The 14,111-nt window shown below is 32.8% G+C and overlaps 1 protein-coding gene and 1 long non-coding RNA gene across 2 annotated transcripts; one reads left to right on the top strand and one right to left on the bottom strand.

Annotated features, from left to right (window-relative positions):
• Positions 1-6,624: 6,624 nt before the first annotated feature.
• On the bottom strand, positions 6,625-9,655 carry LOC112799998 (E3 ubiquitin-protein ligase WAVH1-like). The gene is made up of 2 exons (XM_025842021.3): positions 8,561-9,655; positions 6,625-8,468 (listed from the first exon to the last, which is right to left on the bottom strand). The coding sequence occupies exons 1-2, from the start codon at positions 8,966-8,968 to the stop codon at positions 6,735-6,737; spliced, it is 2,142 nt and encodes a 713-aa protein (XP_025697806.1). The 5' UTR covers positions 8,969-9,655; the 3' UTR covers positions 6,625-6,734.
• On the top strand, positions 8,352-11,048 carry LOC140173296 (uncharacterized). Its single transcript, XR_011861772.1, has 2 exons — positions 8,352-8,492; positions 10,601-11,048. It is a non-coding gene; the product is annotated as an uncharacterized lncRNA (long non-coding RNA).
• The last annotated feature ends 3,063 nt before the right edge of the window (positions 11,049-14,111 follow it).

Raw genomic sequence — 14,111 nt, 5'->3', positions numbered from 1 at the left:
ATAAATGACAAATAGAATTTATAATTGAGGTGCATTGTAGATATTTTTTGTTGTTAAGGAATAATCCGTTGCGGATCTGATGGGTTGCTGCATGCACAAGGCGGAATTCGAACTCCCGACACTTGCTTAAGTGGACGAGCTGACCACTCGACCAACCAAAATTGGTTGGTGCATTATAGATTTACTGGAGCCAAAACGATTCAAATAGGATTTAATGGCAAAGTGGCAAGTTGTTAAAAAGAAAAAAAGAAAAAAAGGTCATGTTCATGAATTTTTTTTGGTGTGTGAAAAAAATAATCTTTCTTAAAATAATTTTTCATGATTTTGTTAACAAAGATTTTTTTCACTTTTTGTGCTTTTAAATATTTTTAAATTAGTTTTTATCATTATTGTTAGACTACTATGAAGAGCTTTTGACTATTAAGAAGATTTTGAAGAAAAACAAAGTAAGAAAATATAAAATAAAAAGAATACATTTAATTTAAAATTTTAAAGGTATCAAATTAATGAATTTCTTATTTTATAAATTTTTCATTTTTTTATTTTTTTTATGTGAGATTAATTTTATGCACTCCTCACAATAACAATGTTAACCTAACCATTATAAAAAAATATCTGTATTGGTAAATAAATAATTATATTTGGAAATATTTTTGTGATTTACTCTAAATTCACTTTTTCTTTTTTGATGTGCATATACAAAGGAGAAAAAAAAGTCATTTCATCATCTTCCCAATTTGCTCCGCTCAATTTCTTATTTTTTTTTATATATAGGGAGTGATATTATCTACAAAAATATTCCAATACTCAAATTAAAGGTAAAAGAGGTCGCAAAATGTTTCATATTACATAACACAAGTTCCCCCTCTTTCCATCAATCTTAGAAGATGGGCTTGATCAAAAGCAAAATGAATTTGGAGTATTTTATTTGCTTGGTAAGTAAAGAAGAACCCTATCCCAACATTTGTCATTTGTATGGACCGACCTCGTGGAAATAATGTATGTATTTGGTGAGATATATGTATAGTAGAAGCAAAGAATACGGCTTTATTGGGATTTACATTTACATGTTGCTATCATATATTATAAACACCCTCCTCTTAGAGAAGCACAAATTAAAAATAAATAAATAAAAAAGGTAACCACTCATGAACACCACTTAAAAATGTGCGTAAATTAGGGAAATTCTCCACCCCAAAAGTGAAGGAAACAGGGTCCTGCATGCTACACCCAAAAGTTTAATATTTATGTTTTAGTGTGTATTTTGAAGGGGACCTCTCGGAAGCTTATTAAAGTTGGTTCATTGTCATTTCCTTTTTCTTCTTCTTTTACGCAGATTTAGCCTTCATATATTGCTATGCAACTATTTCCTATCTTTTTGCAAATTTGTCACAAAAGTAATAACAACTTCTAACTTTGTTTTATATACAATAAAGTCAAAATATTTCTCCAACTATTAAGTTGTCGGAGTCATATGATTTATACATATATAGCATACTTCTCCCATTTGAAAATGTAATATATATAACCTATTGATCCCTCATATATTATATCTATCGTTGTTAAATAAAAAATTGACTTTTTTTTTTTTTTTTACTTTTTAGTATTACTGGAAATTGTAATTTAGGGTTTAAAGTGTTTTTGACAAGTAAAAAAAATTATCTCGATTCAATTTGCTCAAGTTGACAAGTTAAACGAGTTGCATATTTGCATGTTCGATTAACTCGTTTCTTTTTTTTTTTATGTTTTTAAAATAAGTTAAATTAAAAGAGAAAATTATAATATAATTTTAAAGTTTTAATTTTTTTTAACAAAGATAAAGAGACTCGAATCTGCAACCTCTTAGGTAAATATGAAATTTGTAAAGTAATATGTAACTTATCCTATGTAATGTGTCACTTTTTAATTGGTTGCTAGGTGAACCATAGTTAGATTATTTTATAATTAAATTAATTTTTAAAATATTAAAAATTGAAACATGGCTTTTTTTCCAAATCATTTTCAGAAGATGTATCCTAACCCTCTATAATGGCTTTCGGCCTTTCGCTCCTCCCCCATTCCTTCATCTTCGTCGTGCCTCCCAAGCAGCACCGCCTCATTGATTGTAATCAAATTATAAGCCGAATAACTAAAAAAAAACTACTAGAGAGTTTCAAGAACACAGAGAAGAGAGAAAACCAACCTGTCCAAGCATGGCGAAGCAGATTATGGCTAGGGTGACAGGAGCGATGGACGAGGACGTGATGACGACAGACGCACCGAAGCAAGGAGACGCGATGACGCAGAGCAAGGGAGCTACAGACGCGACACCGCAGTGTTGGAGATGCATCGAAGCTAGCTAGACGAATCAGAGGAGTCGGCGGTCGTAATTTCTGGACTCTGGAATTTCGACCGTTCGAAAAATTCAAGAGAGGCTGACTGGTGAGAAAAAGTTGTTGAGTGATATTGAGAGAGAACTAGGATGAAGAATTTAGAATTAAGATCACATACATTAACGTGATTTGAAAAATAAAAAAAAAATCAGTTTCTAATCTTTTAATAAATTATACATTTGCCCTTTTAAAAATTTAATTACAATAAAATCTAATTATGGTTAAAATAGTAACTCAAATTAAAAGTACCAATTAAGATGTGATACGTGTTCAAGAAGTCATTTTTGTCATGTTAGAGACAATGAGCAGAATGGTAATCTTGTCATATTCAAGGATCTGAATATTAGAATAATTATTCGTTACCGATCTTGGACATCAAAGAGACTTGGTGCTTTATGTACGTTTTTTTAGTGTGATTAAGTGAGGTGAGTGATTTATTTTGTTTGTTGCATATAGAAGATTGAGTGATTCAATTTTCATTCCTCTTATCTAGGTTGTCAATGACAGATTTTTTAAAAGTCTAGTAGAAAAAGAGAATTTACATACATGATTATATTATTAATTGGTGAAGGAAAGGCTATACATATTATATTATTATCAACAAGATCGGATGGATAAGATATTGGTTTGAGATAAGGTTGTTGTTGATGTTGAGATTCAGTTCTTTTTACCTTGTTCTCATCAATCCTCATTCTATTTTGGTTTTTCATAAGTCAATATTCTTAGGAGAAATTATTGTGAACAACATTTAGGTGAAGAATTCTATTACATTGACATTTTAGAATAGGGTTTGGCTCCTCTGAAGTTGTTTATTTACTTTAGAGAAAAAAGTAACGCAATCTAAGCCATTGATAACATAAACGGTTTTAATCATCTTAAATAAATAAATAATAAATAAATACATTAAAAGAACTTTGAAAATCGTGCAACCAAATCGTGCAAGCAGCAGTTTTTAAAACTGCGTGATTTTAATCTTTCATCTTTTTTGAATCCTGAATAATTTTTTGAAAAATTTAATAAAAAAATAAAATTAGTTAATTTAAGTTGGGTCAAAAATATTTTTTTATTTTTTATTTTAATATAAAAAAATACTCATGTAAATGTACTAAATTTTTTTTAGACAAATGTACTCAATTTTTTTTGTTTATACTTAAAATAAGAATCTAATTGAGAACAAACTAAAGAGTGTTTAGAATAACTAATGATGTGATGTTGGTTTTATAGATCTCTACTAAATTTATATTGATATACATTAAATTAATTTATTTATATTTTTATGTGTTTTTATATGTTTATGATGCTTGTTTCATGTCTAATGTTGTAGTTTAAATTTAAATGTATATTATCATCAGAATAGACAAATAATAAAAAATATAAACAAAACAATGGATTACAACAAAAATTGAGTACATTTATCTAAAAAAAATTTAGTATATTTACATGAGTATTTTTTTATATTAAAATAAAAAATAAAAAAATATTTTTGACCCAATTTAAATTAATTAATTTTATTTTTTTATTAAATTTTTCAAAAAATTATTCAAATTCAAAAAAGATGAAAGATTAAAATCACGCAGGAAACTGCTGCTTGCACGATTTTCAAGGTTCTTTTAATGTATTTATTTATTTAAGATGATCAAAACCGTTTATGTTATCAATGGCTTAGATTGCGTTACTTTTCTCTCTAAAGTAAATAAACAACTTCAGAGGAGTCAAATCCTTTAGAATATATATATATAAAAGAGGATTTACATACATGATTATCTATCAATTTGGGAAACATCAAAAATTTATTTTTTTCAACTTTTGACTTATAAAAAGTTACATTAATGTGTTTGGTATAATTTTTTAGATAAACTTTTAATTTTTCAAGAAGTTATTTAAGAGCTTTTGAAGAAATTAAAAAATGTGACTTCTCCTATTTTCAAAAATTATTTTATCACTCTTATTTAATGCACAACTTTAAAACAAGGACTTCTATAATAACTATTCAAATTCAAAATAACTTATTTAAAGGTTATTATTAATAAAAGTCCTTATATTTTAAGCTCATTTTTTCAAAAGAACTTATTTAAGAAATTTAGCCAAACTGACCCTGTATATTTTGTTTGAAATGTAATTCTACCAAACTAATAAGGGATAAGGAAACTGTTGACCTCGTAATAAATATGTAATAATAATTTCTGCGTGATTTGATCAAATTTCAAATGTTTGTAGGTAGAAGAAGGTATGCTTGTAGTTATGATGCTGAGTGGATTAGAGAGTAATTATATTAGAGGGTAGAGTAGTTGGTGTATTTGATCTGTCAACATACAATAATGTTACACCATTAAGATAAGTAATTCAAAAAAGCAAAAGGTTCTAGACCCAATACATATGAAACTAGTCAGATAAGAAAAAAAGAAAAAACGATGTAGGTAAAGAAGAATGCAAAAGTAAATGCTTGGTGGAGTAATAATGACTGGTTTTTCATATTTAATAAGCCATTGTTTCAATTATGGAGTCCATTATCTAGTTCTACCCAATTCAAGTATTAATGGATTTCTATATTTATCTGTAAGGTATACTTTTTTAAATGAAGATATTTTTCGTATTAGAGAATATGGGATAAAAAATTCATAGGTTTTATCGTATTTTGCAAGAATATTATTATCACTTTTATAATAATAAGTGTGAAGATAAATATTTTTTTTAAAAAAGTAATATAATTGTGTCTTAAAACTACAACAAATATAAATTTTATCATCATAATTTATCCATTGATTAAAAAAATCTTTTTATTTATATATTCTTGATAAATAATTTTCGTTAAAAAAAACATTTTTAAGATAATATAAAGGAGGCTAAAAATAAACATTTTCCCAAAAAATTAAACTAATTTTAGGATTCACTAAGGATCGAACTCTTGATTTTTCGGATTTAGCATTCTAATACCATGTCATGATACCACTCGTCTCAAAAATTTCAACTGATAGAAAAAAATAACACTAATAATTATATCTCTAATATTTTATAAACATCCATTATACGCATTATATAAGTATTCCGTTGCCTCCTCGTACTTTCCCTTCTAATAAAGAAGAATGATGGATCACATATATCTATAATCATGCAATTTGCTACTATCCATATTTGTTGCATTCATTTAAAAAATAAAAAGTGATATAAAGGTTTTATTTTATTTGTTTGAAAATTGGGTTGGATGTGTGTGATTAGTCACAGATCCACTGAGTAGTTGGCTTGGGATCCGTCTCGTTAGTGAGAGATTTTAGCAACATGAATTCGCTGAGAGAATAGCATTCATGATTTGACGCACCACTCATCATTTGTTTTCTCCTCCTTTTTCTTCTTCATAAAGACCCCCCCTTACACGTGATCCTCTGCCATACCCAAACTTATCGTATACATTTTTAACACCAATGTTAGTTATTTGCTTTCCATAATTTTGCTACGTGTAAGCAAATCCCCACTCGATAATGCGTTACATATGAAGAAAACCTACATTAGTATATGTTTTTTGTTTTGTTTTGTTTCATTTTATTTTAATCCGACGAGTTCCCATAATAACATGCCATGTTTTGTCATATGACCGAACAAAATCCCACATGCACTGGATACGGTATAGATACGATTAGGAAAAACAAATCCTAAATTCCAAAGCAAATTTTGAAACACTAATATGCCGTATAATGACAAGTAACCACTAATGTTGCAACATTTGTCACCATTCTTTGTCTTAATTAATAAATATTACGTTACCAGGAGTAAAGTAATTTCTTTTTTTAACCAACAAACCGTGACTCACTGCAAAAACAAAAAAGAAATAGTAAAGCTCCCATTCTATTTGACAAGACGCAACAAAAACAGGGTTAATTAATCAGCATCGCACAAAGAACCAAAAGGGGTAAAAATAAAAGGAAGAAGCCTATTCCGCCAATATTGTCAATTCGTTTGTATTTTATTCTATGCCAAGCAAGATAAGCCTTTCGAATCAAATGATTATTTGCATACAAAAAAGTTTTTGGAATTTTCAAAATTAATCAAAAGGGAAAAAAGGGCATAAGGACAAAACAGAAGAAAACAGAACACTCTTCTTGCCTAATTAACTCTCATGTGGGTTTTTCACTCATTCTGTGTTTCCTTCCCTATGCTTAAAAGGCTCTAGCCGTCTGCTACCTCTTGTCGCTATTATCATGGCCTGGCCCATTACCATTTTTTCCCTTTTTCTTTTTACATTTTATCTAAAAATTCATTTTTCACAAAAAATTCTCTATTCATAATTGCTTTCCCTCTATGTACTACAACATTACATTCTTCTTTCCATTTTTTTTTTCAATAAAAGAAATATGAAAAAAATTACAATTAAAATCTTGCATTCTCAAAGCCATGTAAGTCACTAACTCTGTTCATTGACTTTCTCATGATAGCAACCTTAGCTAATCTCTCCGCGGCTCGCCAAGCCGATGTCGGCGTTAGCGGCTCCACCTTCTCCTCCACTTTGCTAGTTTTAACTTTCTGGCTTTGCAAGCGACGGTTCAGCTCGGCTTGCTCGGCCTCCAGCCAGCGAACGTGTTCCACGGCTGGCTTGCAAGATCGCAATAAGAGAGCACGAGCCGACGATAGGAGATGATAGGCTCCAGAGAAATCACCATGCTCAACAAGCCGACTCGACTCAGCTACTGCTCGAGCAGTGACATGGAGGTTCCTAAGCCGCTCGATCTTGGGGCACGACGATCGTACGGTGTTGGGACGCGGAACAAGCATTGCATGCTCAACAGGGCTTGCAATCTCCTGCGTTAGCGGGTCCCTGTAGGATGATCGTACGGTCAGAACGTGGTGGGATCCAGCCGAAGCGGCGGGGACTTTAATCTCCAAGAGAAGCTCCCTCTCCTCTTCGGCGTAAAGATCGCCGATACGTGTGGAACCCGGTACAAGAGATTCGGGTCGAGATGTAAGTGAGTAAACCGCGGCGATCTCAACGGGGCGAGGCCGTGACACCACAGCTAACTGAATCCTAACGTCCTGAGCCACGACTTGTAACAAACTCCTAACGGTTTTAGCGAACGCGTCATCGTTGAGCGCGTGGTTGCACTCGCGTTCCCCCGGGAACCTAATCGCGTGAACAGGGACATCCGGTTGAGGCAAGCGCGTGGAGGAAATGAGCCATGATTTCTGAGAGTACGCGACGGAGCGTGAGTAGTTAGAGTCGGAGAGAACCACAATGCTGGCCACGGAGTTCTTCTCACGCCGGTCCTCGAGTACCTTAACGGCTTTCTTGAGGGCGTCGTTCATCACCGGAGCGCCGTCTCGGGACTGGTCAATCACCGCAAGCGCGTCAATGATGCGTCGTGCCGACCTCTGGCCTCCAGCGGTCATTCTCCGGAGCGGAAACAGCCTCTTGGATCCGGCAGAGAATGCGACGATGGAGAGACGATCGGCGGAGCTGAGGGAGGAAATCACAAACCGCATCGAGCTCTTCATGAGTCGGAGCTTCGCGCCGGACATGGCTCCCCCGACGTCGAGGACCGCCACGAGGTCAACCGGAGATCTTCGAGTGGCCTTATGTAAAGGCGCCGCCGGCGCCTTCAGCTTTAGCACAACAGCGTAAGTCTCGTAGCTCCTATTCGCCGCCACGATCGCCGCCTCCGGCAATAAAGACATTTCAAGTCCCCTGATCCTCTCTTCCGGAGAGAAACTAACGAAAGGACTCACGTTGAACCCTTGGAACTCGTTGCTCTCGTCTTCTTGCTCATCTTCGTTCTCCGATTCAGGAATAGGGTTGAACCGCGCCACCGAAGTTGGAGACATGAGTGGCTCGTCGTCGTTATACACCTTCAACGACCTTGTTTTGGTGGTGGCGGCGGCGTCTCTGTTTGTTGCCTCTGAGGTGGTTTTGTTATTGTGCTTATTGTCTTCGTGGATAGCCAACACCGGAAGCTCCTTCCAGCACGTGCTGCAGACGGGGCACGTGAGGATTGGATTCTTCTTCGCTTGTGTAGCTATGCAAGGGAAGTGGAAGCTGTGGGAGCATTCGGCCGTGAAAATCGCCGTGCCTTGGCCACTCTTCACGCTCTGCATACATATTCCACATCGACTCTACACACAAATTTTAAAGAAAAGGTTAGAACTTCCTGAACTTTGTATGTCAGTAAAAATAAGAGAAATTTTATGAATTTTTAGTGTATTACTTTGGATAACCGTAGAGTAGATTTGAATAGTGAGAAGCTTGATGGTGATTTTGGTGATGAAGGGTTTGAGAGTTGGAATAGCCTGGGGCTGAGGGTTGTTTGTTTCTTGGTGGTTTTGGGGTTGCTGCATTGAAGTTTAGGGCTGTTGGGGACGGAGCAAGTGGTTGCTCCGGTGGAAATTGAGGTTCGGCAACGGAGGCCCGGACCCGATGCTACAGGCTGGGACTGGAACCGTGGGGTTGAGGGATTAGAGAAAAATCCGAACTTGGAACTGATTTTGGGACTTTGATTATTGGTGCTGCTGTTATTGTTATTGTCACAATGTTGTTGTTGTTTCTCGGTTACTACTTTGGGTTCTCTTTCTCTATGGATTGATGTGCAAAACGCTCTTCTCCACCCAGTAACCATTCTCTCTATGCCTTCGTTAAGGGGGTAGTGTATGTTGATTCTAGCTCTTGTTTTCTTGATGGACGGAGGTGTTGGAGTGGAAGGAAGGAAAGAAGGAAGAGAGTTGAGTTTAGAAAGGGAAAAGGAGAGGGAGAAGGAGAAGAAATGGATTAGATTCAGAGACCCTTTTCATGTTGCTCTTTTCCATCTTTCTGTTTTGGTTTCTCACCCCTCTATTTATCTATGTAATCTTTGGGCCTAGGGTCTGTGTATATTTTTCTATAATTCTGTTTCGAGAGCCCCAAAAAGAGCACCCCAAACGGAAAGCCTTTGTTGTTGCTTCCAAATTCAAAACACTCGCCAATTTTGAGTGTATAATAACAAGTAACAATTATCAATTTATCATAATAAACCATGCCAGAGGAGAGCCTAGAAAAACTCCCCCATAGTTGGGAATATTTTATCCGGGCAATGTAAAATGATAAAATTGTGAAAAAAAAAAATTGGGGGGTGGTGCCTTGGGATTTTAACATGGGTAAACTGGCAAGTGGAGGTTTTCACAACTACAGTAACAAGTCAACGCAAGCTTAGCTAGCTTAAAGGGTTGCTCTTTGGAATTGTGCAAATTCAGTGTGTCCCATTCCCACGTTATGGTCACCGACCCATGCAACAGTGAGAACTGAAGGGAAAAAAAAAACCATCCCCATCCATATGGCACTCTGCAAGGGCCTCATTCATATCATGGTTTATTCTTGTTACTCTGATTCATCCCTTTCGCCTTAATCTTCGTCAGTTTTCCTTTTTCCCACAAACCACATATCAACTTCAAGAGATTTTGATTCTCTCTTTCTTCTCCCTTTTCTCATTTATATTTTCCAAACCTTATAATTTATTATTTTGGCTGATTGATTAAGTAATAGGCGGCAAGCTCGTCTCAATTATTAAAGTCAAATTTCTAACCATTTACTAAGCCATCATTGGCCAAAAAACATTAAATAAAAAAACTGCATGGGCATGAATCAGAATTACTATTTACTACTACCACCTCTAACGATTTTCAATGAGCTGTAAAATGTACTGTGGAGTCTGGTGTTGCTTATGCAGCATTAAGTAGCTGAGCAAACTTTGTTGATGTTCCAGGTTCGTCCGCAGTGGGCTCCATTTCGTTGCCCTTTGATATTAATTTTGTGTGGGGAATTGTGATGTTCAGGACATAGGACCCGTCCTTCTCCAGCCAAGGGCAAACTCGTCATTGCACCTCTGCACCTCATTAATTACCATAACGACAATTAGTTCGTGTACCACTACTAGTAGGTCTTCGAATAATAGAATACAATAACGGCCATTGGTTCGGAGGCTTATTATTTTTTTTTTCCCAATAATTATTATTGCACATCGATCCCTAGGAAATACCTAAACCAAAAAACACTGCTAGAAAATTGACCCCCCAGGCCACCACCAACGTTATTAAACCCCTATTTATCAGATTAGATATAAATAACATAATCTTTTTAAATTACTTGCCCTATCTTGTTCCTCTAGATTACATAATCTCTTTAAATATAAATGCTAGGTATTAATTTCATGAAGCCAATTGAGCTGTATCTCATATTCTCATTAGTGCCCCTTCCCCCCCATCTTTTTATGGTACAGAAGTTGCTTCAGATACTTATTGTTTGAAATTTGCGGATTGGGACATGTCTTAATGACACAAAGCCACATAGAATTTGTCCTATGCTCCAACATCTCCGTTTATTGGGACTCAGTCTCTGGAGGGAAGTACATAGGAGCTGCCTAAAGAATTGCAATGTGGTAAGTGAAGTCAAGCTCATGCATTTATTTGAATCCCCATTGATCTGAACCGGAACCTGATTTATGTAAATGGGATGTCAATTTTCTCACTTGATCTTCAATATGGGAGATGTCCCAAATTCATTTTGTGGTGTAGTAATTAATCTGACATCAGAAGGGAAAATAAGAAAACCATGTACACTTTCGTTAAAAAAAGAAGTTACAAAAAAACATCTATAATTGATGATATATAAAAACATTAAATAAAATTGGACTGGATGAGCTGGTTCGACCAAAGCCGGTTTGCTAAGTAGATTGGATATACAAAAGTTGGTCTGAACCGGCCAATTTTACTCGCATTGATTAGATGTAGAGCTAGATTGGACCATGCTATATGTGCTATAATTAATAACTAGCAAATGTTGCTACATGAAATTCAAAATGTGTCCCTTGAGTCTTCAAGGCATACTCAACCATCACTAAGCTGCATTAGCTGTTCTGATCTTATTCTAAACTATTAGCAAGAAGTGCACCTTTTAAATAATGAAAATAATTTGTGACAAAAGTAAGACATTGAGACACACCAGACACCACCATATTTTTATTTTGAATCACATTATTATGTTTTTTTTTGTATTATTTTTAGCTAATAAAATTCAATTCGATTAATGACTTATGAGATTATTAAATTACTTTAAAACTAAAAATCTTAGTATGTTATGTAAAAGGGGATGCTAGGGGACAATAATTTTGTTGAACAATATGAACAACCACCAATCATATTACACTTTAATTTAATACTACTAATTAAATTTAAGATTAATTTACTCTTTTAACCCTATTAATTCACATTGTTCAAATATTATTTAAAAATGTTGTTAGTTACTTATACTTTTCCTATGTAAAAATATAAACCAAAAGATTTAAACCAACAAATATATTTGAATTGCATTTTATACTAATTAATTATTATTAATTAGTAATTATTTAAATTTTATTTTTTAAAAATACAAATTAATAATTATTAATTACAATTATTTAAAGTTGACTGGTTAAAAATTGCTTACTTATCTTTTTCTAAAAGTATTTACTTTACATTGGCACAATTTTGTGGATTTTTTATTTTAATATGAAAGAGTGAATAGAATTTTACATTAATGTTACAAAAAATAGAGTTTTACAGTATTGTGGGGATTGTTCTGTACAAACACAATACGCAGAACATGTATTGCATTACGCAGTATTAAAATAATATTAAAATAATACAATATGCAATATGTGTATTGTTTTTATAAATTAAAAAAATTTTGATTTGACAATTCGCACTCTACTAATTTTATAGCCTCCAAAATTTTGTAAAACACCGTCCCTTCCAATATTAAATAATTACACCAATTCTTATCCAATATCCAAAAAAATTAACCCAATTTTGCCTGTAGTTTTTATCTACATTTTTCGAAGATATTTTTTATTAATTTATAAAATAATCAGTGGGATAAGAATAATAAAAAAAGCTGAAGAAAAAAATGATTAAAGATTAGTAGAACCATGCATGCAGCATTGTCGCATTGACGTTTCACAAACATGGAAACTTTAATTCTGAGATGTTCAGGAACTTATCACATTTGAAGTTAATAATGCTGACTTTGTTATGAGCTGATATGATATTAAAAAGTGAGGTCTATAATAATAAGAGAGCAGGTCTTCTTGCCTCACTGCGTAAAAGTTCATACTCAGATTTTTCTCTTTGTAAAGTTGTTATCATTCTTCATAAAAGTAAATATTTAGTAATTTAATTTAATCTTGAAACCCTTCATCATCACCAAAATCATCTCCAATATAGTATGTAATGGTATAGGGTTTAGGTAGCTGTAGAAAGTAGACGTAAGAGTTGACTCACCCTCTTCCTCTCTTTCTCTGTTTTGCCTCTTTAAGCTAAGATATTGGTATTTGTATCTTTCCCACATTTAAACGTGATTTGATTCCTCTGCCTCCATTATCATATAATAAGCTTTCTCTTTTTCTTTCTTCACTTTTCTTTAGATAAACTCATTCAGAAATTCCATTTTCGTAACTTTGTTTTGTAAAGAATTGTATTGATAAAAAAATGGCTTAGAAAAATTTTTATGACAAAGTTGTAAATAAAATAGTAACAAAAAAGTAGGACAAAATACCCATATAAGTCAATTGGATAAATATTTAACACAATTCAACCAAAAAGAAAAATGACATGAATCAACTAGGAGAATGTTTTTATATAGTTCGAATTAGATCAATTCGAACTAGACCAATGAATAATAATTCGAATCACCTTACTTCGAATTAGACATAAACATAGTAATTCGAATTGGTGCAATTCGAACTAGGGATGCATGAAAGCATCATAGTAATTCGAATCACTCTTATTCGAATTATACACACAAACAAACACATACTAATTTGTTGGTAATTCGAATCAGCATGCTTTGAATTACTATAAACCAATATACTGGGTGCTAGTTTGAATCACTCCAATTCAAACTAATATGTGTTTGTTTGTGATTCGAATTACTATGATACTTTTATGCATGCCTAGTTCATGTCTAATTCGAAGGAAGGTGATTCGAATTATTATTCATTGGTCTAGTTCAAATTGGTCTAATTCAAACTACATAAAAACGTCCTCCTGGTTAATTCATGTCTCGTTTTTCTTTTTGGCTGAATTATGTTTATCCAATTGATTTATATGCGCGTTTTGCCGCAAAAAGTATATTCAGGACTGGTTTAATAAAATTTTTATTTTAAAAAATATGTAGCTTATTAAAATCAGTTTTTAAAAGATTTTTTTTAAGTTGTAACATCTAATTTGGTAAATCAGACTAAACATAATTCTCAATAAACACAAGCAATACCAATTATGTTTGGTTAAACCATTTTTAAAATTTTAAAAAATTATAATAGACATAAATATAAAGATAAATTTAAATATTTATTAATATATAAAGTTATTTTATAATTTTTAATTTTAATAAGTATAATTTAACTTTAAAAATATTCTTAATTTATTTTTATAAGCTGCAAAGCATGTATTTTTTTGTTTATCAAAAATAAAGCAAAACTTATTTTTAAAAGTTGTATCAAATTAAGTTTAAGTAGCTCAAAGTTTTTTTATTTTTCTATTGTTAGATAAATAAAAATATATTTTAAACACTAATTTATAAAGATATGGAAAAATCTACTTGTGCAAATCAGCTTTAAATATTATGTTTAGACACTCACTTTGTATTTTTTATTTTTAAAGAAAAGTAAATTTAAGATTCGAAACAAAGGTGGAAATAATGTAGAATAACTAGTTACAATGTAAAGAAAAATTCTTCTTTCATGACCATGCATG

Source organism: Arachis hypogaea, chromosome 5 (genome assembly GCF_003086295.3).
Source record: "Arachis hypogaea cultivar Tifrunner chromosome 5, arahy.Tifrunner.gnm2.J5K5, whole genome shotgun sequence".
Taxonomy (NCBI): Eukaryota; Viridiplantae; Streptophyta; class Magnoliopsida; order Fabales; family Fabaceae; genus Arachis; species Arachis hypogaea.
This window is presented reverse-complemented; position numbering and strand designations above follow the sequence as displayed.

Bases quoted from the DNA above. Each gene is read 5' to 3' on its own strand.
- LOC112799998 (XM_025842021.3), bottom strand. From the start codon at position 8,968: ATGGTTACTGGGTGGAGAAGAGCGTTTTGCACATCAATCCATAGAGAA. The intron at 8,469-8,560 runs GTAATACACTAA...ATTTGTGTGTAG, and splicing joins CTACTCTACGGTTATCCAAA to AGTCGATGTGGAATATGTAT.